At 44.4% G+C, this 27,861-nt stretch overlaps 1 protein-coding gene and 1 long non-coding RNA gene across 3 annotated transcripts in view; one reads left to right on the top strand and one right to left on the bottom strand.

Moving 5' to 3' along the window:
- LMNTD1 (lamin tail domain containing 1) overlaps positions 1-27,861 on the bottom strand; it is a 2,112,860-nt gene that overhangs the window by 1,890,698 nt on the left and 194,301 nt on the right. For both annotated transcript variants that reach the window (XM_069628478.1, XM_069628479.1), the window contains exon 3: positions 14,045-14,220. In XM_069628478.1, the coding sequence (XP_069484579.1) occupies positions 14,045-14,220 (176 nt within the window). The remainder of the gene's footprint in view (positions 1-14,044; positions 14,221-27,861) is intronic.
- Positions 1-27,861, top strand: part of LOC138513536 (uncharacterized) — a 539,144-nt gene that overhangs the window by 427,670 nt on the left and 83,613 nt on the right. Inside the window, exon 2 of the long non-coding RNA XR_011281769.1 lies at positions 25,175-25,296. This is a non-coding gene — a long non-coding RNA (uncharacterized lncRNA). The remainder of the gene's footprint in view (positions 1-25,174; positions 25,297-27,861) is intronic.

Raw genomic sequence — 27,861 nt, 5'->3', positions numbered from 1 at the left:
CCATGCATTTGCTGGGACCCTAAGAAAAGGGCACTGTGCTGCAGAAAACCGCCAAAGCTGCTAGGTTTCCCATGCATTTGCTAGGACCCTAGGAATAGGGCACTGTGTCGCAGAAAACAGCCAAAGCTGCTAAGATTTCCATGCATTTGCTCGGACCCTAAGAAAAGGTCATTGTGCTGCAGAAAACAACCATAGCTGCTACGTTTTCCATGCACTTGCTAGGACCCCAAGAAAGGGGCAGTGTGCTGCAGAAAACAACCAAAGCTGCCAAGTTTTCCAGGCATTTGCTAGGACCCCAAGACAAGGGCATTGTGCTGTAGAAAAGAGCAAGGTTGCTAAGTTTTCCACGCATTTGCTAGGACCCCAGGAAAAGGGCATTGTGCTGCAGAAATCAGCCAACGCTGCTAGCTTTTCCATGCATTTGCTAGGACCCTAGGAAAAGGGCATGTTGCTGCAGATAACAGCCAAAGCTGCTAGGTTTTCCATGCATTTGCTAGGACCCCAAGACAAGGGCATTGTGCTGTAGAAATGAGACAAAGTTGCTAGGTTTTCCATGCATTTGCCCAGGAAAAGGGCATTTTGCTGGAGGAAAGAGCCAAAGCTGCTAGGTTTTCCATGCATTTGCTAGGACCCCAGGAAAAAGGTATTGTGCTGCAGAAAACAGCCAAAGCTGCTAGATTTTCCATGCATTTGCTAGGACCCTATGAAAAGGGCATTTTGCTGCAGATAACGGCCATAGCTGCTAAGTTTTCTATGCATTTGCTTGGACCCCAAGAAAAGGGCACTGTGTTGCAGGAAACCGCCAAAGCTACCAAGATTTCCATGCATTTGATAGGACCCCAGGAAAAGGGCATTGTGCTGCAGAAAACAGCCAAAGCTGCTAAGATTTCCATGCATTTGCTCGGACCCTAAGAAAAGGTTATTGTGCTGCAGAAAACAACCATAGCTGCCAAGTGTTCCACGCATTTGCTAGGACCCCAAGCCAAGGGCATTGTGCTGTAGAAAGGTCAAAGTTGCTAGGTTTTCCATGCATTTGCCAGGACCCTAGGAAAGGGCATGTTGCTGCAGATAACCGCCAAAGCTGCTAAGTTTTCCATGCATTTGCTAGGACCCCAAGACAAGGGCATTTTGCTGTAGAAATGAGACAAAGTTGCTAGGTTTTCAATGCATTTGCTAGGACCCCAGGAAAAGGGCACTGTGCTGCAGAAAAGTGCCAAAGCTGCTACGTTTTCCATGCATTTTCTAGGACCCTAAGAAAATGGCATTCTGCTGCAGAAAACAGCCGTTGCTGCTAAGTTTTCCATGCATTTGCTAGGACCCTAAGAAAAGGGCATGTTGCTGCAGGAAACCGCCAAAGCTGCCAAGTTTTCCATGCATTTGCTAGGACCCTAAGAAAAGGGCATTGTGCTGCAGATAGTCAAAGCTGCAAGGTTTTCCATGCATTTTCTAGGACCCTAGGAAAAGGGCACTGTGCTGCAGAAAACAGCCAAAGCTGCTAAGCTTTCCATGTGTTTGCTAGGACCCTAAGAAAAGGGCACTGTGCTGCAGAAAACAGCCAAAACTGCTAGGTTTTCCATGCATTTGCTAGGACCCTAAGGAAAGGGCACTGTGCTGCAGATAACAGCCATAGCTGCTACATTTTCCATGCATTTGCTAGGACCCCAAGAAAGGGGCACTGTGCTGCAGAAAACAACCAAAGCTGCCAAGTTTTCCATGCATTTGCTAGGACCCCAAGACAAGGGCATTGTGCTGTAGAAATGAGCAAAGTTGCTAGGTTTTCCATGCATTTGCCAGGACCCTAGGAAAAGGGCATGTTGCTGTAGATAACCGCCAAAGCTGCTAAGATTTCCATGCATTTGCTCGGACCCTAAGAAAAGGTCATTGTGCTGCAGAAAACAACCATAGCTGCTACGTTTTCCATGCATTTGCTAGGACCACAAGAAAGGGGCACTGTGCTGCAGAAAACAACCAAAGCTGCCAAGTTTTCCATGCATTTGCTAGGACCCCAAGACAAGGGCATTGTGCTGTAGAAATGAGACAAAGTTACTAGGTTTTCAATGCATTTGCTAGGACCCCAGGAAAAGGGCATTTTGCTGGAGGAAAGAGCCAAAGCTGCTAGGTTTCCATGCATTTGCTAGGACCCCAGGAAAAGGGTATTGTGCTGCAGAAAACAGCCAAAGCTGCTAGGTTTTCCATGCATTTTCTAGGACCCTAGGAAAAGGGCACTGTGCTGCAGAAAACAGCCAAAGCTGCTAAGCTTTTCATGTGTTTGCTAGGACCCTAAGAAAAGGGCACTGTGCTGCAGATAACAGCCAAAGCTGCTAAGTTTTCCATGCATTTGCTAGGACCCTAAGAAAAGGGCACTGTGCTGTAGAAAACGTCCAAAGCTGCTAAGTTTTCCATGCATTTGCTAGGACCCAAAGAAAAGGGCACTGTGCTGTAGAAAACCTACAAAGCTGCTAGGTTTCTCATGCATTTGCTAGGACCCTAGGAATAGGGCATTGTGCTGCAGAAAACAGCCAAAGCTGCTAAGATTTCCATGCATTTGCTCGGACCCTAAGAAAAGGTCATTGTGCTGCAGAAAACAACCATAGCTGCTACGTTTTCCATGCATTTGCTAGGACCCCAAGAAAGGGGCACTGTGCTGCAGAAAACAACCAAAGCTGCCAAGTGTTCCACGCATTTGCTAGGACCCCAAGCCAAGGGCATTGTGCTGTAGAAAAGAGCAAAGTTGCTAGGTTTTCCATGCATTTGCCAGGACCCTAGGAAAAGGGCATGTTGCTGTAGATAACCGCCAAAGCTGCTAAGATCTCCATGCATTTGCTCGGACCCTAAGAAAAGGTCATTGTGCTGCAGAAAACAACCATAGCTGCTACGTTTTCCATGCATTTGCTAGGACCACAAGAAAGGGGCACTGTGCTGCAGAAAACAACCAAAGCTGCCAAGTTTTCCATGCATTTGCTAGGACCCCAAGACAAGGGCATTGTGCTGTAGAAATGAGACAAAGTTACTAGGTTTTCAATGCATTTGCTAGGACCCCAGGAAAAGGGCATTTTGCTGGAGGAAAGAGCCAAAGCTGCTAGGTTTCCATGCATTTGCTAGGACCCCAGGAAAAGGGTATTGTGCTGCAGAAAACAGCCAAAGCTGCTAGGTTTTCCATGCATTTGCTAGGACCCTAGGAAAAGGGCATTGTGCTGCAGAAAACAGCCAAAGCTGACAAGCTTTCCATGCATTTGCTAGGACCCCAGGAAAAAGGTATTGTGCTGCAGAAAACAGCCAAAACTGCTAGGTTTTCCATGCATTTGCTAGGACCCTAAGAAAGGGCATTGTGCTGCAGAAAACAGCCAAAGCTGCTAGGTTTTCCAGTCATTTGATAGGACCCTATGAAAAGAGCATTTTGCTGCAGATAACAGCCATAGCTGCTAAGTTTTCTATGCATTTGCTTGGACCCCAAGAAAAGGGCACTGTGTTGCAGAAAACAGACAAAGCTGCTAAGTTTTCCATGCATTTGCTAGGACCCCAAGACAGGGCATTGTGTTGCAGAAAACCGCCAAAGCTACCAAGATTTCCATGCATTTGCTAGGACCCCAGGAAAAGGGCATTGTGCTGCAGAAAACAGCCAAAGCTGCTACGTTTTCCATGCATTTGCTAGGACCCTAAGAAAAGGGCACTGTGCTGCAGAAAACAGCCAAAGCTTCTAGGTTTCCCATGCATCTGCTAGGACCCTAGGAATAGGGCATTGTGCTGCAGAAAACCGCTAAGGCTGCTAAGATTTCCATGCATTTGCTCGGACCCTAAGAAAAGGGCATTGTGCTGCAGAAAACAGCCATAGCTGCTACGTTTTCCATGCATTTGCTAGGACCCCAAGAAAGGAGCATTGTCAGGGGCGTTGCTAGGGGGGGCTAAGGGGGCTATAGCCCCTGATCTTTTGGTTGTAGCCCCGGATAGAATCTCAGGAGCTACAGCCAAAAGACTAGCTAGCCCCCTGTCCCAACAGTTCCAACATCAGCATAGCCCCGGGTCTTTTCCAGACCTAGCAACTCCCCTGAGCATTGTGCTGCAGAAAACAGCCAAAGCTGCTACGTTTTCCACGCATTTGCTAGGACCCCAAGACAAGGGCATTGTGCTGTAGAAAAGGGCCAAAGTTGCTATGTTTTCCACGCATTTGCCAGGACCCCAGGAAAAGGGCATTTTGCTGCAGAAAACAGCCAAAGCTGCTAGCTTTTCCATGCGTTTGCTAGGACCATAGGAAAAGGGCATTGTGATGCAGAAAACAGCCAAAGCTGGTAAACTTTCCATGCATTTGCTAGGACCCTAAGAAAAGGGCACTGTGCTGCAGAAATCAGCCAAAGCTGCTAAGTTTTCGATGCATTTGCTAGGACCTCAAGACAAGGGCATTGTGCTGTAGAAATGAGACAAAGCTGCTATGTTTTCCATGCATTTGCTAGGACCCCAGGAAAAAGGTATTGTGCTGCAGAAAACAGCCAAAGCTGCTAGGTTTTCCATGCACTTGCTAGGACCCTAGGAAAAGGGTGTTGTGCTGCAGAAAACAGCCAAAGCTGCTAGGTTTTCCATGCATTTGATAGGACCCTACGAAAAGGGCATTTTGCTGCAGATAACAGCCAAAACTGCTAAGTTGTCCATGCATTTGCTAGGACCCTAAGAAAAGGGCATTGTGCTGCAGAAAACAGCCATAGCTGCTAAGTTTTCTATGCATTTGCTTGGACCCCAAGAAAAGGGCATTGTGCTGTAGAAAACAGCCAAAGCTGCTATGTTTTCCACACATTTGCTAGAACCCCTAGACAAGGGCATTGTGTTGCAGAAACCCGCCAAAGCTGCCAAGTTTTCCATGCATTTTCTAGGACCCCAGGAAAAGGGCATTGTGTTGCAGAAATCCGCCAAAGCTGCTACGTTTTCCATGCATTTGCTAGGACCCTAAGAAAAGGGCATTCTGCTGCAGAAAACAGCCATTGCTGCTAAGTTTTCCATGCATTTGCTAGGACCCTAAGAAAAGGGCATTTTACTGCAGATAACAGCCAAAGCTGCTAAGTTTTCGATGCATTTGCTAGGACCTCAAGATAAGGGCATTGTGCTGTAGAAATGAGACAAAGTTGGTAGGTTTTCCATGCATTTGCTAGGATCCCAGCAAAAGGGCATTTTGCTGGAGGAAAGAGCCAAAGCTGCTATGTTTTCCATGCATTTGCTAGGACCCCAGGAAAAAGGTATTGTGCTGCAGAAAACAGCCAAAGCTGCTAGGTTTTCCATGCACTTGCTAGGACCCTAGGAAAAGGGTGTTGTGCTGCAGAAAACAGCCAAAGCTGCTAGGTTTTCCATGCATTTGATAGGACCCTACGAAAAGGGCATTTTGCTGCAGAAAACAGCCATAGCTGCTAAGTTTTCTATGCATTTGCTTGGACCCCAAGAAAAGGGCATTGTGCTGCAGAAAACAGCCAAAGCTGCTATGTTTTCCACACATTTGCTAGAACCCCTAGACAAGGGCATTGTGTTGCAGAAACCCGCCAAAGCTGCCAAGTTTTCCATGCATTTTCTAGGACCCCAAGACAAGGGCATTGTGTTGCAGAAAACCGCCAAAGCTGCCAAGTTTTCCATGCATTTGCTAGGACCCCAGGAAAAGGGCATTGTGCTGCAGAAAAAAGCCAAAGCTGCTACGTTTTCCATGCATTTGCTAGGACCCTAAGAAAAGGGCATTCTGCTGCAGAAAACAGCCATTGCTGCTAAGTTTTCCATGCATTTGCTAGGACCCTAAGAAAAAAGCATTGTGCTGCAGAAAACAGCCAAAGCTGCTATGTTTTCCATGCATTTGATAGGACCCTACGAAAAGGGAATTTTACTGCAGATAATAGCCAAAGCTGCTAAGTTTTCCATGCATTTGCTAGGACCCTAAGAAAAGGGCATTGTGCTGCAGAAAACAGCCAAACCTGCTATGTTTTCCATGCATTTGCTAGGACCCCAAGACAAGGGCATTGTGTTGCAGAAAACAGCCAAAGCTGCTATGTTTTCCATGCATTTGCTAGGACCCCAGGAAAAGGGCATTTCTCTGCAGAAAGTTTTTCACTGGCCAGAGCACTTCTCAGAAGGTTGTCAGGGGCAACCCTGATCACCAGAAATGTGCCAGAATACACGAACTGTGCTTTCAGTCTGCTAGCCATATAAGCACCAACATCCACCCTCAGACTGAAGGCACTGCTTCAGAGCCTGAACTGGTGACAACGATTCACGTCAAATCCTTTAGGTAAAAAGTTGCTACCTAAATTGCTATATTGCAGGTGGGTTATATCTTTTATAGTCATTAGGGTTGCCAAACCAAACATGCAGCCTAATAACTGTAACGGGCAATCGAAAATGTGGTCAGACAGTAGACCGTACAGTCTGAATATACAGGTAAATCGGCAAGAAATGAAACAACCAAAAAGAAATGAATGGGAAGCTTTAAGTCGATGATATGTATGTCTCATCACAATTAAATAGTCTTTTCTATTTCTATTCCATCATTTAGTCTCGTTTTTATTATTATGAAGTCATGCACGTTTGGAACAACGGGGATGTCATGTCTTTAGGTATTTTTCAACGTCCTCCCTTAGGAAATGGGTGCCTTTTTCATGTCTAAAATAAACATGAATACCCGCGAAACCCAGGCAATAAGGGCGATTTTTTACTTTTTTTTTGTCGTTTTAAAAGTTGTATAGGTTATAGGACTAATAGTCAGGCTTGGACATGCCTATAGGGCAATAGGCCCATGGCTGAACCAAAAACGCAAAATGCTGGAGGCAGGCCAGTTTTTTTATGGTCAAAGTGGACCACTTTTCTGGCCAATGTGGGCCAGTTTGATGAGTAACTTCACTATGCAGCTAATGGTTTTGACCAGTGTTGCTGAATAAATATTATTTAAAATGCCCAATTTTCATCACATTCATAAAAACTCCCCCTTGGGTACTTCTCAAACAGTGTCAAAAAAGGAATGAATAACCATTTGCAACTGTGGTTCACTTATTCATTAGGGCCCGAGACAATTTTATGGCCCAATCCGACCCTGCTAATAGTTTGGGTATACCCGTGTTAAGAACCAAGGTACAAGGCCAGAAAGGAAGGGGCTAAATTACATGATGGAACAGAAAGGTGGTTGTAGTGTTGTGAGTTGTAGCCCGGGAGGGCAGGGCGGGACTAGGGCCGTGGGGCCGTAAGTGAGGAGATGGGGAAGGAAACATGCAGTCTGGGTATGAGCGAGGAAGAATAAAGACGTGTTGAGCACAACTCCGTCTTTGCCTCATTCTCCCAGCGCCTAGGGTTAATGCAGACCAGAAGTCCCGGTTTACAGCGCAGGCAACCTGACAACTTGCGATGAGGATGATGGCCTGTGCGTGCCGACGTCCCCTTTCTTCTCCTGCACAAGCACATTGGTCGAGGCAGGGAGCTCTCGGCAGTGCTACGGAAGCGGGGGAGCCACGAAAGGGAAAGCAGCGCCTTGCTGGTAGAAATTCTGCAAAGCTAGAGGGCTGTGGCAGTGTGTGTGAGGTGCTCAGAGGAAGCACAGGACCCCGGGGCTCTACTCACTCCAGGCAACAGTGCTCGTGCCTCGAGGAGCCCCAAAACACTCCGCCAACTGGCAGAGCTGGAAGATTCCAGTGGGGAAACCTGTGAAGGCCCAAGGACACACATAGGGCCTGGCTAATAAGCGGTGATCGTGCCTACACAGGCGCCACCGCCAGTGGATACCACCCACTGTAAACAGGGAAATCAGGACATCATTAAGGAATCATCAAGAGGGTTGACCCCACCAAGTCAGATCAGGACATTCCGGCCACTGTGCCAATGACCCCCCCAATAGCAAGGCAGTCACCGGGTGGAAGACTCCCTGGCAGTACAACTAACCGGTGCATTTGATGTCACTGACACAAGTAATTTGTGTCCAAGATGGGCCAGGTGGGTCAGGGACTTTGACCTCTATATAGGGGCAATTGACCCAGTAGAAGACGCACATCAACAGTGCCTAATAAAGCTAGCGGCGGGCCCAGACACTGAGATATAATTGATGAGTTTCCGACTGACTCTATTGACACAATCCAGGGCTTCAAAACAGCTCTGGCCACCTACTTTACACCCCACGCCAACGTAGATTACGAGAGGCCTCTCCTCCACAACACGAAACAAGTTAAAGGGGAGACGATTAATGCTTTTGTGATGATACTACATAGCAAAATGAAGCATTATTTCGCAAATTACTTAAACACTGAAGCGCTTCGCTCGCAGATCATTGCTGGATGTGAATCGCAGTCATTCAGGAGGAAATTACTACAGAAGGACAGATCTTTGGAGGAAATACTCATGCTAGCATGGGCGGAAATGGCCATCGACTCACAGGTGAACTCATTCAGGAGTCAAAAAGGGCAGGCACTGTAGCTTGAGCCTAAAAGCATACACAAGCTAGCAGGAGCCTCCAGACTGCCTGGCGAGCCCTTCTGCTATAGATGCCATTATGAGGACCCACATCAGGGCTCATGCCCTGCAATTGGACAATGCTGTTCGCACTGCAGAGAAAAAAATCACTTCAAATCGGTATGCAGCCTAGCAAGGAGTCTCGGTCGGGGGAACAATGGAGGCACATCCACCAGACAGCACAGAAGGCCCACCGTCACAACCGCAGAATCTTCTCACCCGGCTACGCCATCCATCATACGAGGAAAGGAAGGTGAGAGGAGAGACCACGGATCGGGGAGGAAAGACACTGAATAGAAAGGAAAGAGGAACGACCTGGAAGAGAAAACAGACATTAGTGGACCCCGTCGACAAGACCGGAATGCCGCTCGAGATGTCACATCTGATACCTAGTGGAACAATCCCCATCTAACACGAAACGGAGCTCCTCTGAAGAGGAACAAAGGAAAAAGGGATACCTCTAAGTGCTGGGAAATCAGAACGTGACCAAGCATAGCTCCACACTACTAATGCAGTTGAATGAGAAACAGACGGAATTCGTCATCGACAAGGGTGCAACGGTAAATCTCATCAATTGAGCAGGTATATCGGGCACTGTCACACACATCTGGCCTCCACCCAGCAGAGGTAGACATATACCCTTATGGCTCGAAGACCCCACTCAAATGCTTGGGGCAAGTATAGGCACACTGCCGCTACAAGACACAAACCAGAGACATCCCAGTGCACATGACATCCACCCCTAGTGAGTCAGGGTGCATCATGAGTATCAAAACAGCAATTGAGATGACCCATATTCACATCCTCTACAAGATCATGGTCCATAAATATATCGCCACCGTGGACAAGATAGATAAAATCTACCCATCTTTATTCAAAGGGATTGGCAAACTCAAGAATTGCCAAATTATGCTCCACATTGACCCTGAAGAAAGACCAGTGGCGCAGCACTACTAGGGAATCCCGGTAAATATCCAACGACAAGTAGAAGAAGAGCTACAAAAATTGTTAAGCTAGGACATAATTTAACCAGTGGCATGGCCCACACCATGGGTGTCCTCGATTGTGCCAGTTCCCTAGAAAGGGTCATACTCCATTCGGCTGTGTGTGGACATGAGGAGACCAAATGAGGCCATCAACGGGGAAAGACACCTAAGCACCCACATCACGGACATGGTTCACTTACTAAAAAGTCTTCTCAAAATTGGACTTTAACAAAGGGTACCATTAGCTGTTCTTAAGCCTGGAGAGCATGTACATTACAAAATTTGCAACCCATCTAGGGTTGTACAGGAACAAAAGGCTAAGCTTTGGTGTCTTATCGGGGGCCGAAATGTTCCAGGCAGAAAGCCACAAGGTGATCAAACACATCCCAAACTTTATTAATTATAGCAACGATATCCTTGTCTTTGGCATCACAACAGAAAAGCATGACAACACCGTAGCGCGAGTATGCATGGCCTTGGAAGTGTCAAACCTCACATTAAATCGAGAGAAATGTGAATTCAGGAAAGGCACCCTCTGATTCTTCAGTCACATTTTCTCAGCAAAAGGTATGACACCTGATCCAGAGAAGTTACACACGCTCAATGAGACATTGGCACCAACAAATGCATCTGAACTTTGATCATTCCTCGGCCTAGCGAGTTACTGTGCTCATTACATCAAGGACTTCATGATGATAAGTGAACCCCTGAGGGCACTGACAAAGCAACATACCCCAATTTTCAATGGTCAGAGGAATGTCAAGAGAGCTTCATAACCATTTGCGACAGGATAGCGAGGGCAGAAAACATGGCCTACTTTGATGCGGACAGAGACATTGAACTGACGGTCGACGCAAGACCGATATGTCTAGGGGCCATACTAGCACAGAAGAGTCCCGAGGCTCTGGACAGAAACACATCGTCTCATATGCGAGCAGAAGTCTGTCACAAACGGAAAAAGCCTATTCCCAAGCAGAAAAGGAACGTTTAGCGGTTGTATGGGCCTGCAAACATTTCCACTAGTTCATATGCGGAAAAGCCCTTCACAATCATTATAGAGCATCAAGCATTACTGTTCCTTTATGGAAACCCACAGGCAAAAATGCCACCCCGCATTGCACGATGGGCCTGCAATTACAAGACTATTTGTTTCATATAGTTCACAAACTGGGACAGGAGGCCAACCCGGGAGACTTTTTAGCACGACACTCCAGACAAGAGCATACCCCAGAACCATCTATGGCGGACCGATATATCAGGTATCTCATTTAACAGACCGTTCTGAAAGGCATAGAACCCCAGGAACTTACAAAAATGGCAGAGGAAGACACTTTGTTTCACATAATAACATAGGGGCTGAAGTCAGGAAAATGGCAGCGAGTCAAGGAGAGAAGCAAAGGAGAGTCGGATTAAACAAGGAAAGACGTAGACAGCCTATTACTAGACAAAGATGAACTAGCACTGTCAGAAGAGGGCCTACTTCTAAAGGGGAACAAGATCATCATACCAAACCAACTCAGGAAAAGAGTACTAGACCTTGCACATGAAGGACGTCGAGGGATAGTATCAACAAAATAAATGCTTTGCCAGAAGGTACAGTTCCCCCAGCTAGACAGAATGTTTGAAAACCTGCTCAGAGAGTGCCACATGTGCAGCCTCATCACCCCTACAAGGCATCCTGAATCACTCAACATGTCCCCACTATCTGAAGCAGTGTGGGGGGAGGTTGTCATAGACGTCTTTGGACCGATTTAAGGGGTAAATATGTAGTGGCAGTAATGGATGAATATTCCAGATAAATTGTGGCACAAGTAATCTCATCCACAGCGGCGCACCATGTCATTACGGTGCTGGATAGGATCTTCAGTGCATATGGTGTCCCTCTGCAGGTAAAACCGGACAATGGACCACCATTCATGAGCCAGTCTTTTCTGTGACTTTGCAGAATACATGGGTTAAGCACATGATGGTGGCACCACTGTGGCCCTAGGTCAATGGCATGATTGAAAGATTAATGGCCAACCTCAAGCGGAAATTACAAATATCCAACCTGACAAGACAGCCCTATGATCAAGTGCTTCATCAACTATTCCTGGACTACAGGAGCACCCCTCATAGCTAGACAGGAAAGTGCCCCGCAGAAGTAATGTTTGGGCAGAGCGGGCACACCCGACTAACTCAACCCAAAAGGGTTGTTAACCGTCAGGAGGAAGATCGAGAGATAAGAAGTCGGGACCTCAAATCAGAAGAAAAGACCACTCTGGAGATGGGGGACGTGGTGGTTGTGAGACAAACCAGGACCAACAAAGGGGACACGTTCTTCCATGAGGATCCTCTCATCATCACTGGGAAAAAAGTCTCACTCATCACGGCAGAAGGAGACTAACGTCAGATCACGAGAAACTCCTCACACTTTAAGAGAGTGTTGGGAACCAGTCAAGAGCCGCGATAAGGAGCACAAGAAGATGAAAGGGAATACTCCTCTGATGAATCATATCAAGGAGATGGAGAGGAATCAGATGTCTCCAGCCAGGAGGAAGAGGGACTGGATGATCCCTGAGAAAGGATGAGTCCAGAAAACTCTCGCCCACAAAGGGCTCGAACCAGACCCTGCAGACTTATTGAAGAGATGGGGTAAAGCTGTGTTGTTGAAATCTTGTTGTCTTTTAAATTGGGGGAGGTGTAGTGCTGTGAGTTGTAGTCCGGCAGAGCAGGGGCAGGTCTAGGGGTGTGGGGAGGGAAGTGACGAGACAAGACGGGAAAGGAAATGGGCAGTGTGGGTATGAGCGAGGAAGAATAAAGACGTGTTGAGCACAGCTCTGTCTCTGCCTCATTCCGTCATCCACCGTGCCGGATGGGGTTTACTTCCGCGTTGGCAGCTTTGTCATGGTAGAGTGCAGGGTTAGTTTCCTCTCTGTGCAGGTCTAGTTGTTGCATCCTGACGGCCGCCCCGGAAGTATATATTCTGTTTACTTCCGGGTTACCGTTGCATTGCAACCCCCTTAGATTACGCTTCGCTCTTCTTTGGGTCAGACGCTGTTTTCCTCTTTCGGCTTTTCCTTTAGCCGACTCCTGCTTTCCTTTTCTTACACCCTTCTGGCGTCTTTCCTTCCTTTTATCTCATTGTTTCGCTGCCTTCTCATTTCTACTTCGCTAACCGCTTGGCCGGCGCTCTCTCCAGTGGCTTTTACCTTTCCACTCCTTCTTTGTGGTTAGCCTTACCTCTGCCTCAAAGATCCCCTGGTTCTTGAACCATCTTCCACCTACCAGTTACTCCTACCATCTCCGGACCGCTTTCCATTGCTGGATCTCCTTCGAGCGGAACAACTCTACGGACAAAAAGGGTTTTTTCTGCCGTTTGGCTTTTTCCCTTTACTTCCTGGCTGCTCGCGGGAACGAGGCCACAGGACTGCTGTTATAGCTAGCGGTCACTGTGGCTTCCTCTCACGGCAGGCCCCCTCTACATAAAAAGGAGAAGGATTACCTTATTCGAAGGAACTTCAACCCAGAAGATTTGGATAACCTTTCATCAGGTGAGGAGAGTGAGGAGGAAGGAGGGCGAGAACGTCCTAGTCCGGACACATTCTACCTGCGCAGCGTGGTGTGTGCCAAGGGTTAATGCAGACCAGAGGTCCCATTTAACAGTGCAGGCAATCTGACAGTGTTTTTAATGTGAGACACTTCTAAATCTAGAAACACCACCCCAGCCTCGTATACTGTCAAAAACATCAGTGTCCACGCACGCTCAACACTGTAGTTATTGCTTTAATTTTCAGCCTAAAGGTTCTGCATAGTTGGACCTCTAGCATGGTTTGATGCCTCAATTTATTTTGTGGAACTTTCAAAACATAGGAAAATAAGAAACTGAATTTTTACTTTGATGTACGGTCCTGAAGAAACAGAGCTGGGCAAAACAAGTGTTGACCCATATGTGACTTAATTATATTTTGCTTCAACTTTTGGAAATGACAAATCCTATGACCTGGATAACGGGTTGAATCTTTAACAACAAAAATATATTGAATATTTAACACGCTGAAACAAAGGTGGATTTGTCTTCTTCAAATGCAGTGGTTCATGCTTGTCTAGAAGATTGTGTAGCTAAACACGTTCAGGAACAGCATGAGTCAGCAGTATGGCGTGGTCTGCCACATGGTCTGAGACAATTTAAGCAAGTAAACACACAGTATTAAGCTTAACAAATCGAAAAAGGAGTTCCTTTTGAGTGCTCAAACTAGCTATAGATTTTATGATCACCTATCAAGGCTGGCCCTCATAACGTCTACCGATCAAGACGGAATGGTGATGCCAGGAATTTTCCAGTTGCCTCTTGTATGAACATACCAAGCCACCAGGTCCCAAATCTATGAGCTATGTGCTCAGTTGCTAGTATAGATGATTGAATACTGTGTTGTTATAGGAAGGAGAGCATGCCACACGTCTGAGAAAGGATGACAGAAATTTGAGAAGAAGGCAAGGCAGAGGTGATGTCTGGACAAATATTAGCCACATAGCTTCAGGAACTACTGTGTTGCATGAACACATATACAAATGCACATTTCTACAGAATTTGCCTCTGTGGCACAAAATGTTAGAAAAGGTACCTGTCCTGGTATTCTGTTGCTAGTTGTGAATTCTGATGGTTACTTATTTCCACTCTTGAACGGTCTCTGCTGCTCAGATTCATCTGTTCCCGTAGTGTGTTGATCTCCTGGTCATACATATTTCGGGCGGCAACAACCTCCTCCTCTAAACGATGAATACGAGATGTCGGATCTGCCTACAAAAATCATTCAAGGACTTATTTACACTGCCTAGGCTCTTCACTTGATTGCAGCCAGTCTTATGAATGTGTCGCTCTCTGAAACATTTGTGTACGAGCGCTATAGAAATAAAATATCAATATCAATATCAACTTTGATATTCTTTCCAAGTACTTGTTCACATGCAGCGGAGATCATTGCCTACACTCCTCATATTCTGAGTATTGCTCTTTTAGCCATGTGAACTCTAGTACAACTCATTCTTGTAATAGTAAAAATCTTTGTTTATTTATTGCTTTAGTTGCATCAAGTCAAATGCATGTCACAAATGTTTCAAGATTCACTTTCAGACACACAAGCAAAAGGAATATCAATATTCATGGAGCCATACCACATTTCCCCACTCCCAATACTAACTAACAAAGGTTATCAGTCTATTTTCCAAATTCGTCAACCAAAGATAATTTCCCCCTAACACCCGGGTCTATTTCAAATATCCAGGTGTTTGCTTACCATTCTGGTTACCTCCTACTCTTCTTCCTCTGGTAAAATATCACCGCTTGGGAATGTACTAAAGGTTTAGGTCTTTAAGGGTGTATATATAATGAAGGGGGTCCAAATCTTGCCAAATAGTTTCAAATCATTATGTAGGATTGCTGTTACCTTCTCCAAACTGAGAATGTCCCATGTTGCATGGTATCATTGCACAATCGAGGGTACCTCCATTCCCCGCCACTGCCTCCCAAAGCACCTTTTAGGATATTGCATCAGGTTTGTGCATAATATCCCCATCTTTCCTTTAATCTTAGTTTCTGCTACCACCAGGATATTGAGAAATTTTAGAGCTATATCTAATGGGTACTCAAATCCTACAATCTCTCCAATTTTTGTCTTCACCTCCTGCCAAAAGTGATGTAGGTGTGGACAACCCCACCATATATTTGTGTTGTCTCCTCCTCTCCGCACTCCCACCAAACAAAATGGAAAGTTACTTCTGTACATGTGATGCATTTTTCCAGTGTGCGGTTCCATCTATGCAAAATCTTGTACTGTGGTTCCTGATTCTGTACAGACGCATAGGGCCTAAACAAACCCTGAACAGCTTGCTCCCACTCCTTATCTGTGAGTTGCCTACAATGTCAGCCTCCCAGTTCTCACTTTCACTTGGCTTTCCCGTTCCCCTTCCATTAAGAATCTACACATGGTCGAGATAAGGCCCCTATTGGTTACGCTATCTGATAGTAGTCTTTCCCATTCTGTTTGAGCTCTAGTTGCCCCGGTCTGCATATGGGGCGTCACAACCCAGTGCTTGATCTGATGATATGCAAAGTAGTCCTCTTTCTGTAGCCCAAACACCCAGGAGCATTCTTCAAAGGTCTTCAGATGTGGTGCATCAAATAGGTCTCAAATTTCCCTCCCCCTCCACCTCCCTCCTGCCATCCACCTTTCCAATCTACTATGCTCTGTCTCTGGCAGGAAGGTGGGATTTTTAAAGAGGGGAGTGTGTGACGATGGCCATGGAACCAGGCCATATCTGCTATTCACTTTATCGCACACTTCGAGGGTATATTTCGTATTAAATTCTCATTGGGTCCTCTCTGTCTGTTCCCCCTTCTCAGCCACGGGATCTTCCAGATGCATTCCCCTGCTACCGCTTTTTCCATCCGCACCCAGTGTTTCCCCATCAGTCTCCCTCCCCCATTCTTCCAGCACCCACAGTTGTGGGGCCTGAAATACTTCCCTATATTAGAATTGTGAGCATCAGCCTACCCCTGACCCATACTGGATTGTGAATGTTAGCAGTACCGCACTTAAGCAGAGTTGTGAACATTGGCCTGTGCCAGGCCCTGGCAGGATTGTGAACGTTACCCTGAATAGCTTCTAGATAGAAATACAAATGTTGCCATGTCCCACACTTGGTCAAAGCTGTGACCACTAGCCTGAATCGCATCTGGATAGAAATGCAAATGTAAATATTAACATGCCCACACATGTACCACTGTGTACCCTGCTTCCCATGCTGTTGCTATACATCTGTATCCCCCCTTCTGTCACTGTAAGCCCAGGCCCATGTCTCTGTGTCCGTGTGTCGCCTATTCCCTGCCATCCTGTTCATGTGCCAGGTTGCGGGTGCTTTAAAGATAACCATCATATCACATCACTATGCTTACTCTCTACTATACACCATCATTCAACTCGAACACAGCTATACCCCTTATTAATTCGGCATAGCTGTTCATATACGAATACGACCCCATGATCACCTCATCACCCTAATGAGAGTTGCTCACATATGTGTCCTTCAGGCCTAACGCAGCCAGAGCCCAGTCTGGGTGTCCACCCACCAGACTGCACACATCCAACTGATATCTTCAGCACCACACCTAACGCTAGGATGCAGCTACCATTCAGCAATTACATCAGATGAACACATATCTGGTGCACCCACGCACCCTATGACACAATCTCGCTCTACTGACCAGAACTACGGTTCCTGAGGGTTGTTCAACCTACCAGTGCTTTGAGGTCATACCAATGATATAAAGAGCCCTATATAAATGCCAAGTAACATAACATAACATAACCTGTTTGGGCAACCCACTCCCCCCTTTTGCTAACTCCTGTATAATGTATTTTTCCCTATGCCAGATAAAATTCATTAGATCATCCTGTATGCCCTTCAACACCCTCACCATCACCAGTACCGGCAGTGCCTGAAACAGGTATAGGAGCCCCTAAGAAATTAATTTTAACAATCGCTGCTATCTTCCTTTGCCATGACACAAATTGGCCTTTCTATCTTGCCAGATCTTTTTTGATTTGGTGTATTAAGGGTTGTGGGGAGGGGGGGGGTAATTTGCTTGAAAAATGTGCTTTAAATTAGGGGTTATATTTATGCTTAAGTATTTAACTAGGCCCTCTGTACATCAAAATGGCATTCTAACTCTCAAGTGCTCCAGCTCATCCTGCCCAACCCACAGAGTCATTATTTATGATTTTGAGAGGTTCACCTTAAAGCCTGACACCATCAAGACCCCCCATTCCCTGCAACGACTACTCTGGTTTCGTGACCATCATTATTACATCCCCTGTAAACAGCCCAAAGTTGTGCTGTTCGCTTGCCCACTTGATCCTGCGTATTGCCTTGTTTTTTCTTATTCTATGAGCGAACGGTTCCATAACTATAGCAAACAGAAGGGGCGACAGGGGAAAACCCTGTTTTGTCCCTCTGCGAATTAGAAAGGGTTTCAACAGCCTGCCATTAACCTTCACTCGGGCTACCGGGTGTTGATAGTTGGCTTAAACCATTCTTAGAAAGTGTGGTCCTACTCCCATTCTGTGCAGCACCTGAAATATGAAGGCCCAATTTACTCGATCGAATGCCTTCTCAACGTCAAGCGTTAATAGGAGCGTGGGGGTCGGATTCCTCACTTTTGCAGTCTTATTTACAATGTGCAAGACCCTTCTTATATTGTCAAAGGTGTTTCTCCCCCGTATGAAACCCGACTGATCCTGTGAAATCAGGGATGGTAGATTTCATTCTAGTCTTGCAGCTAAAACTTTAGTAAATAATTTGGCATCAATATTAATAAGTGGAATGGGCATGTAGGAGGAGCTCACATCGGAAGACGGTTCTTTCCCGCCTTTGGGATCAGGGTGAGATGGGCCAAATCCATTGATAATGATATTTTACCCTCCTTCCAAAACTCGTTAAAGAGGTCCGTCAGGCAACTGCTCAGCTGCCTAATGAAAGTTTTATAAAATATTGCTGTGAGGCCATCGGTCCCCTGGCTTTAGTGGAGCTTCATTCTATTTACTGCCCTTTGCACCTCCTCCCTCGTAATCGGAGCTTCTAAGTGCTCCACTTGATCCTCTCTTAATCTCGGACTTGTCCACCTTGCCAGATACTCTTCATGATCCCTCCTATTATATGGCTCTTGCTTATATAAGGCCACAAAGAATTCCTCGATCACCCTTCATTCGCCTCCTTCTGTCACCAATGTCCAACTTGCACATCCTTGAGGCCTGCTATGAAACACTGCTGCTCCTTTGCATGCAATTGCCTTGCTAACATACCTCCACTCTGTTCCCATGTTCATAAAACATCTCTCTGCACTTTAAAAGGGTGCTCTCTCTTGAGCTTCCCCCACGCATGCCCCAATAGCCTGGATATCTATTGGGTCCCACCACCTTATGAACTGTTTCCATTTTTTCTATTTCCTTCTCTAGTTCTTCCTTCTTCCTAGCTTCCCTCAACTCTTTAGCCACATCAATCAATAAGATCTTAATATGTTCCTTGAAGCCATCCCAGCGCCCCCTTCTGGCAGCCCCCTCTCCTTGTCGGACCCCATGTATTCGCCTATTTCACCCGCTACCAGACTCTGGTTCCCTTTGTCCTCCAGGAGGTATTCCTCTACCCGCCACCCCCCATCCTCTTTGCAATCTTCCCTCTGCCCGTACCAGGTATATTGGTGCATGGTCAGAGGCTGTCATGTTTCCTATTAGAGCCTCCTGAGTTGCTGTTGAAATCCCCTGGGTTGTGAGGATGTAATCGATTCCTGAGTATGTTTTATGTACATAAAAATAATATGAGCAATGGATTTCTCTGGGATTTTGTATTCTCCTTGTCCAAGCCCACTGCACCAATCCTCCACCTTAGCTGCTTCGACATTGATTCTATTGCATGCCCCCTTGCCCCTCCTGATCTATCCCAGCTGGGCTCCATTACTAAGTTGAAATCCCCTGCCACAGCCCATTTCCCTGTCATTCAGACACGTCCCCAGAAAGTGTTCCTGCTCTTGATTGGGGGCATAAAGTGAGACCAATATATATCTCTGCCCCTCCAGCCTCCCTTTTACCATCACATATCTTCCATTCGGAATCTTGATCACTTCTACCTGCTCCAGTTTGACTAATTTGTCTATCAGGATTGCCAACCCCGCTTGTTTGCCCTTCGCATGTGCTTGAAATTGTGTTGGAGATTCCCTACTGCCTAACCGCCTCGCATCTTCTCTCATATGATGCGTTTCCTGCCGAAATCCGACATGTGCCCCCTTTTTACAAATTTCTCTCAACACACTTACCCTTTTATTCAGACTATTCAGCGTCCTTACATCCCATGACTCTAATATGAACATCAGCCTAATCTTAGCATAGACCATTTTCTCACCTATCTCTCCCCTTATTTAAGCTGCACATTCTCCATTGAGGCCCCATCATTCCCCTGGCAGTAGATACCTGATCGCATAGACATGTTCCCCTAGGAATTTTCATCAATGTCCCTGGAATTCCCATTCAGTTTCTAGGCGTGTCCTCCACCCACCGACCTCCAGCAGCTAGAGAACACTCACTTTCACATTCCATGTCTCAGGAAGATAGCTCAGAGGCAACGTGCTCTCCTTGGAAGCAAGACGACACGGAGCACCACAGGTTCGATCCAGGGGTCCACGCTTAGAAACCTCTGGGCATTAAGCGCATTATAAATAACCTATCATATCATATTAAACTTCCATCCCCCTCCCCCATGTATCTTCAGGCAGAGGATACTTCCAAATGTCAATAGTATGGTCTCTCCTTTCCCTGATCCCCCTCCCGGTGGTCAAAACCATGTCCCGGACCCCCATTTCTGTTCCAACACAGAACAATACAATGCAATAAGCAAGATGCAATTTGATTTGAAAAGTGTGAGTTATATTTCTAGTCAAAATGTGTTGAGAGAAAATGTATGTATTCATTATGCAGTATACATGTACATACCTTTCTTAAAATAAGCAATGAGATACAATAATACAGATACAATTGTCTAATGTAATTATAAATAATTCTGGAATAATTAATGTTATGATATAATGGGCCTGATTTACAATGCATTTTTCAATGGGATTTTCACATAGAAAAATGCTTATATAAATCAGACTCTAGCTCTCCATTCTGTAGACTTATATTTTGATTAATATTGCGATTTACCCAAATACAATTGTATTTCCATAAGATTGGTGATCGTAGAATTAAAGCAGAGATGAACAGTTGGCGATTTCAATGTATCCTAAGTCTTTGGTGATGCCCCACCACAGCCGTTTAATGTCATCACAATAAGGCCTGAGACTGGTTGGTGTAGATCTCCGACGCCATTTGTGGCCGCAAGGTTCCAACCACAGGACATGTTAAATGTATGCTTCCATGTCATTCTGTTTCTTGACATTGAGGTATGCCTTGCAAACAGTTGCATTCGTTTTGTACAGTCTAGCAGTGGTTAAGTCAAGTGGACACTTGGTGAGGTAATTCGTCCCTATCCCCTTACAGATTGCTATGTTAACCCTCTCCCATTCTTTAGCTAGTATGGGACACTTCTGCTCCATTTCACGCTTTCCTAAAATCCATATATCTACAGGTTGAGCTAATATGTTTAATTTGTGAAACATTTGCATCCCACTGCCAGACCTGACTTTCTATGAAATATTGTGCAGAAATATTTGTGTTTGAGTTAATTTATAGGTACAGCTAGGGCAGCATATTCAGTTTAATACTACCGATGCACAACCCGAGCCCACAATTCTGGGCAATAAACGGAGTGTAATTTCTCAAAATTGAAAATATATTTTAAATAATAAAATTCCATTTTCAAATCAAGTCGATCTCCAGCTTCATAACAATAACATCACTACAGTATTACAGGTATAAGAACAATTGGTCAGTAAAACAGCATTGTAAATACGCTCCTTCTACGGTGGCTTATATCTAGACAACGCAATTCACTTCAATGACAGCATCGAAACTTGTTGGCAAGTGTGTTCACATATTTTTAAATTATAGAGGAGGAGTCAAATACCCCCACCAGACGCTCCGCTCCTGTGTTGTCTGTATGTTGGGACCGGAAATTGCCACAAGTGCAGTACCAGTAAGGATGCTTGTACCGGAAAGAATCCTTGAAACAAGGTACCTATTGAGAAAACCCTATATGCATGCACAAAGAAATAAGGTTCTTCAGGAAAAAAGCCCGGAAGAAGATTAAAAACGTGTGAGAAAGAAGAATGGTGACATCACGCAAAGCAGAACTGACGCACCCTGGAAAGATACGCAAGTCGAAAGAACATAAGCATTCTATAAGATCTGAAGAGGAGTTGTTGACGATGAGCACCATTTCGGGGTCGAGATGAAGATGCTCATGCAAAGAAACGCTGAAGAAAATGCAAAGTCATTTTACACTTGTACAGATGCAGTAACACAAGTAGACAAAGTGATCTTATGGCTGGCTATGTAGTGAATAGTTTGCAGCGATGCACCAATGTATATAGATAGGAATGTAGAGAACCTGGGTGTTCCACGATGCACTTTAGCTAGGCTTGTAACACCATAATTGGAAAGGGTTTTTTAGTGTGGCGCAGTTGGAAAACAGCCAATGGCGAAGGAGAGATTAAAGAAAGGCATGGCTGGCCCAGCACCAAGAGTCGAGACCACTGTGAGCCTGGTTATCTATTAAGTAGTTACAATGAATGTGAGAAAGAAACAAACTTCTGATTGGGGTGAAACGTAAAAACACTGATGAAGGTGCCATGAGTTCATCATTTAATAGTATTATATGCAGCAAAGAGCTCGAAAACATGGTCTCCAGTCACATGGTCTGATGAAAATAGACATTGGGTCGAGCTACACTGAAACCAGAAGATAAGACCATGCCATACTCCCTTTAATTCTCAGGCACAGAGAGCCTCTGCAAGGCCAAGTTCAAAGCTTTAATTGAATGGCAAATGGCAAGGGTGCTGATAGATGTTGGGCTCATTGGGTGGTGTGGCATGACCTTGCCGACCCTCCATGCACCTGGAGTGGTAGCCTATGTGCTAGCGTGTGGAATATTCCAGAAGGTTACAAGCATGCCAACCAATTGTAGAGGGCCACGTATTAAGAGAGCCCTATAGTTTGTGTAACCAATGAATCACCGTGTATTTTAAGACGATGAAGATGACATGAACTAGAGGAGGGCTTAGTTGTCCACCTGATGTTAGTGACCCAATCACTACTCCCATTAGTATGGAATGTATACTTAAATGTTCTGTGAGAGCCTATCACATGCCCAAGTAGATTTTTGTAGTTTGCCACGTAGTGTGGCGTCATTGATGACGAGATTTTACTATAAAAGTTATGTTTTTTCTGAAATGCTTCGAGAGCTCGAGCGAACGATGTCCATTTTAACCTCCCTGGTTTAGATAATTGCAAATAAAACAGACAAAATTTTGCCAACTTCCTGAGTCAGTTTTGATTATTGATGTTTGAATACATTCTGCATCCCCATCCATCTCTAAGTATTGCTACCTCGCCTGAAAGGGCCCAAGTCCATGGGTTCAAAATTATTCTAACATTTAATGTTCTCCAGTAGCAAAAAAGGTATGGTATCGGAGAAGTTACTTGAACAAACAGCATCTATAAATACACATCCATTCTAATTGGCTCCACTGTACACGTGTGGAGTTGGTAATGTATTGGTTATGGGCAGATCATTTAAATGTAGGCAAGAACAAGTGATATATGGCTCCTACAGGTTTAGACAAGGAAAATAATACTGTCAGGGATAGTGCAGTCTTCACAGAAAATGTATGTGCAGCTTTCAATAAACATGTGCATGCAGCTTACAATGCATAGCAATGTGTAGTTTTCAACCTATTCCTATGTATTTGTCTTCAGCTCTTCAAGTTTGGGCTGCATATGTAATATTCTCCAGTACAATGTACAATGTTAAAACACTCTGCACTTTCACATCACACATAGACCTGCCTGCACATTTCAAAATAAGGGAATGCAGGAGTTGGTGCATATTTCTGTTGCACAAACACATAATTTATGACTAGACTCACAATGGCCACAAATATGCCTGATATCATGTTAGACAATAGTGTGCCATGAATTACTCTGTGGTCTTTGTGATTCTACATGGTCACAGGCCAAGGATTCTAATTAATAGCGCTTTATTTTACAAAAGCAACTCTGATTTTAAGTTGCACCAAAATGCTGTGTGTTTTAAATTGCGCTTCACACTACAAAATGTATTGGTTTTTAAGGAAATGACATCTCACTTTCTACTCAAAGTGGTAGACACAGGGCATTATTTTGAACACTGTACCTGGGTCTTTGTCATATTGGGATTTCCCTCGAATTCCTAGCCGCTCCGATTCCTGGGATTTTACCATGGATAATATAGGGACAAAAGTGGGTTATGTCAGGGATTTAACTTGCATTTCAAATGTGGCTCTTTGAGGCTACAGTGGTAAACCCACTCTGCAAGACCCTTCATAGGGGTCTGGACAAAGGGGACCTCAATCGGAGTGACTCTCCTTTAGGGGACAAGGAATCCTATTCTGATGAGGAAATCCCTAGATCGAATGCCATATCTGCCTATATGGGACTGCCAGTTATGAAGACTAATCTGTCATCCATATATTTGGCTTCAGGCAATCTGGGAACAAACCATCCATACAAAGGAAAAGGAAAACTCTCTTTGAAAAGAGATGTGTATATAACTGGCACGAGTAACTCCAGGAATGAGAGAGAGCATGGTTTGCAAGGGAAGCCACTTGACATGATTATGCCTTGGATAGCCGGAGCAGAGCGAAGTCGCAGAGCCCATGGATTTTACACAGGCGATGAACCCCAAAGTGGGAAGCCAGAGAGACAAGTAATCCTGCAACAGGAGAACCTTTGCCCGAACAGGTACCAAACACCCATACCAGGTAGTGGATGACCACCCATGCATCATGGTGGGCGAAGGGCCCAGCTAACGACGCTGAGACTGCCATAGAAGTGAGTGCTGTGAGCTTCCAGCTGCCCACACCCGTAGACGGCATCCCACTGCAGAGGAGCCAAGAACGCAATGTCGGCGAGACCAGACTAAGAGAAGAGGAATCGAGAAGCCAAATACCAGTGTGTGTGCCAAGCCCCTCGAAGTTCCCTTGCATCAGAAGAGGTACCAGGAGAATGGGGAAAGGCATGAGGCAGCATGGGCAAGATATGGAAAAGAAAGAAATTTCTCAAAATAAGAGTATGAAAATCAAACATTAAATGAGCTGAATTGTAGCTATATGAAGTCAACACAGTGCGTGATGAATAAAACTTTATGGGAAACTGATCAAATGTCAAAGCAAATACCGTGGGAGGAAGGGAGAAACCCCCAGGTACAAAAGCTTAAAGAGAGGAGAGATCACACCGCAAATCAGTTTAACAAGTGTTGTAAAAAGAGACTGTTAAGGGAACAGAGTCATAAAAGAGACCATCCAGTAACAAGAATCCACGAGAGGGGAAATCATAATTGGCCTACAGTCACACAAAACCCAGAGAAGATTACCCTCAAGAAAATAAAAGATATACAACTAAAGACAGAAGGGTGAGAACGTTTTCCAAGAATAAATTGTCATAAAACTGCCATTAAAGAAAGAATAATGCCCACAAGTATATGGGAAGAGCTATAGGAGCTCATGAAGGAAGTCTCAAAAGACTATTAGGAAAGATATTTGAAAGAAGCATATATACTAAACAGAGACATTTTTGTATCAATAACCAGAGGATATAAGATACAGACTGAAAGAGAAAGCAGCTGGAAGGAAAGCAAGAAGGGAGACAACCAAGTGAAGAGATACATTCATTTGGCCCATTTTGAGTGGTAGCATCAGGTAGAGTTAGGTTTGGGACTGCGTACAGTTACATTTGGACTTCCTGACAACAGACAAGCACCTTTAGTTAATTTAGATAGGCAAGGTGATCCCTTTAGTAACAGGGAAAGATAGGCCTTTTACTTATAATATAGACTCAGAGATTAAAGAAAGGTAACATGTCTATAATGTGTACGACTCCTTCCGAACCGCCACAGTATGCTGCAAATCATTATTGGAAATAAATCAATAAATCATCATTTCTGGGTCATAGGAGATGTCATTACTGTTTTTTTTATATCTGTAATGACATATTGCATTGATTTAATTTAAGGTCCCAGTATGCAGCAGCACACCAAGAAAGGAGAAAGAGTCCAGGAGAAGAAGAGGACTCCGTTGGGTGAGACGCAGTATTTATCTTCCCCCCTTTCCAATAAAAGGCAGCAGTATTGTAATGTGAGTTGCAAGTTTGCTTCTTACGATATTTAAGTGCCAATTGCGATTTATTCCAAGAAAACTATTTGCATTTCAGTATTGTGAGCAGTGTAACATTGGCTGCATTTCTGTGCAGATAAAGTGCAGTTTCTGCAATTAAGTCCTATTAAAATTGTAACCAATGTGTTTTTACAAGTCTAGTTGATAACCCAGACTATGAACCAAGCTGGAAGATGCATAGCCTGGCAAAGAACTTTGGCCTGTGGAACCCATAGGTATGTTAGTGGGATATTGGAGATGAAAAGGGGGATTAGTATCTCACTTCCCAGTTATAAAAAAGGATGCTAATGTGAATACCATGTATTTGCAAAGTGAAAGCAGAGAAGTATTCATCCCTTTTTGATTAAATTCTGAAATCCACTCTTCTCTGTGGGATGGTGAACTAATATTCTCTCTTTATTGATAGTGCTGTCCTCCTAACTCCTAACTGAGGCCAAAACATGTTTGGGGATGCTTTGGTCTCGTGTAGGGATGTGACCTAGCAGTTAGGGTTGGACTGCTCTTTCTGGGATGGGACCAGGCCTGATTTGCATTTGGTCTTTCCCTTTTGTAATAGCTTAACAGGCGGAGAACGATGGTCTGGAGTGTTGCCCAGAGCGATGCCAGAGGTTAAGATTAATTATAAAACTTTCACCCATCACCTCGTTTGTTTTGCTGTTCTCCTACCTCATACTTGAAGAAGTGTGATATAATTAATGCTAGCCTACAGTTAAATTGCAGGAACATGGCTTAGAAATGCATGATTTCACACTTTTGCAAGAGGTGCAAAGGTAGCTGAATGTGAGTATATACATGTAATTTGTCTACGTCACATTTCTCTGGTACCAATACTTGTTCCTGATACTGGAGAAAATAAAATGTGCTGGATCTGCTATTTACTGACTGAATTTGGCTTTGGTAAATGGTAGTTTACAAATCTTAATGCGCTGTCTGATAAGCGACATTTGTGGTCATAAAACTGAACGACGTTTAGTGGTAGCCTTGTGTAATTTATGATTCAAATTGTTAGAATTATTAATGGTTCTGATGTGTGTTATATGTAACATGATCGCTGCAGGTAGTTCGAGATTGTCTTTGATGTCTGGTGGTGGCTTCCCCTACGTAAATTCTGAGGACCACATTTGCTTTGATTGATTTAATACATATTTTGACATTCTGAACGCAGCCGACGCGAGTGAATTCACTGCATTACGGAAAGAATTGTGGGATCAATCCTAGGGATTAAGAATACTATTGATAAAAAATGTAACTTGAAATTGGTATTTTTTTATCGTGATTATTAGCCCAGATTTGAGAAAGGCTTTGCTGAGCCGAAACACGTGTTATTTAAGGGCAACTTGAAGGAATAAAGCAGTTAACATTTCCTTTGCATGCCATCAATTGGCACAAATTCCTGGAGTTATACTCTTTTTCTTCACATATGTTGATATGTGACATAGCCTGTTTCTTGTCCCAAGAATTTGCAGGGTGGGACTGCATTCCAGCGGGCATAAAATCAATTAAAAACTCTACAGAATGTACCTCGTCAGTACTTACAACCTGTAGTTTTACCGCCTTATGTTTTTTAACCTCCTTTTTTATGTTTTCTTTTTACTTAGATGACTTTATTTTTTATCATTTTAACTTATATAAAGATAATGAAAATAGGTTTTAAAAATATTCTTTTTTATTTCACGTTGGATGGATAAAGCCGTGGCAAATAGGATGTTGTTACACTGAAGAGTAGGAGAAGTCCACTGAAAAGGAGGGGGGATTTCTCTATTGAATAAAGAAGTTAATTTGCTGGCTGGAGATGTGGATGAGTTTCTATGTGGTGCTGGCTTCATTGGCTTGGTTTGTATATTTACAATAAGATTTTTCATTTGCATAAGATTTACATAAGATCTTTCGACGAATTGATGCAGTAAATATTTGAAGGGTTAATCGGAATGAGGAAACAGCCTCTACAATTAAAACAATTACTGATGAACTCAGAGGCTGATCTTTACAAATCGATGACGTAACTAACTGCCAATTTGACTGATGCAGATTTACATACATCCAATGCTTCTTCCACAGGCCTCATTGTGAGGGTGGTGGTAGAGGCATTATTTGCAAATATCCCCTATTTTTACCACTCACCAGATTATGGGATTTGCATTATTACACCATCCCTTATCCCATGCAAACACTGAATGCAGTAAATGCAAGCAAATTATAAGGTGAAATATTTTTCCTCCATTTTTTACCCTGATTGAAGTGGTAGAGGTAAACATTTTAAGAGCTGCCTTAAAGTGTTTTACTGTACTTAATAGAGGAGCAAGAACTTGCCTTGAATGCAGGAAAGAACATCTGCAATGGGACAACAAAAGAGGCTGTGACATAGTGCCACGTGAGCGTGTGAAACAACTACAACAAAGTGTTCCTCTATTCGGACACATACAGGATCAGATTTGGGGCGCTGCAGGCGGTTGGTCCAGACAGTCGGGATGGCAGCGCTTGACCGTAAGATGGGTTGAAGACTGGAAGAAGCCTGGAGCTGCTGAT

Source organism: Ambystoma mexicanum, chromosome 12, assembly GCF_040938575.1.
Source record: "Ambystoma mexicanum isolate Mex_15411 chromosome 12, UKY_AmexF1_1, whole genome shotgun sequence".
Classification (NCBI taxonomy): domain Eukaryota; kingdom Metazoa; phylum Chordata; class Amphibia; order Caudata; family Ambystomatidae; genus Ambystoma; species Ambystoma mexicanum.
Note: the sequence above shows the minus strand (reverse complement) of the source record. Positions and strands in the feature narration are given on the sequence as shown.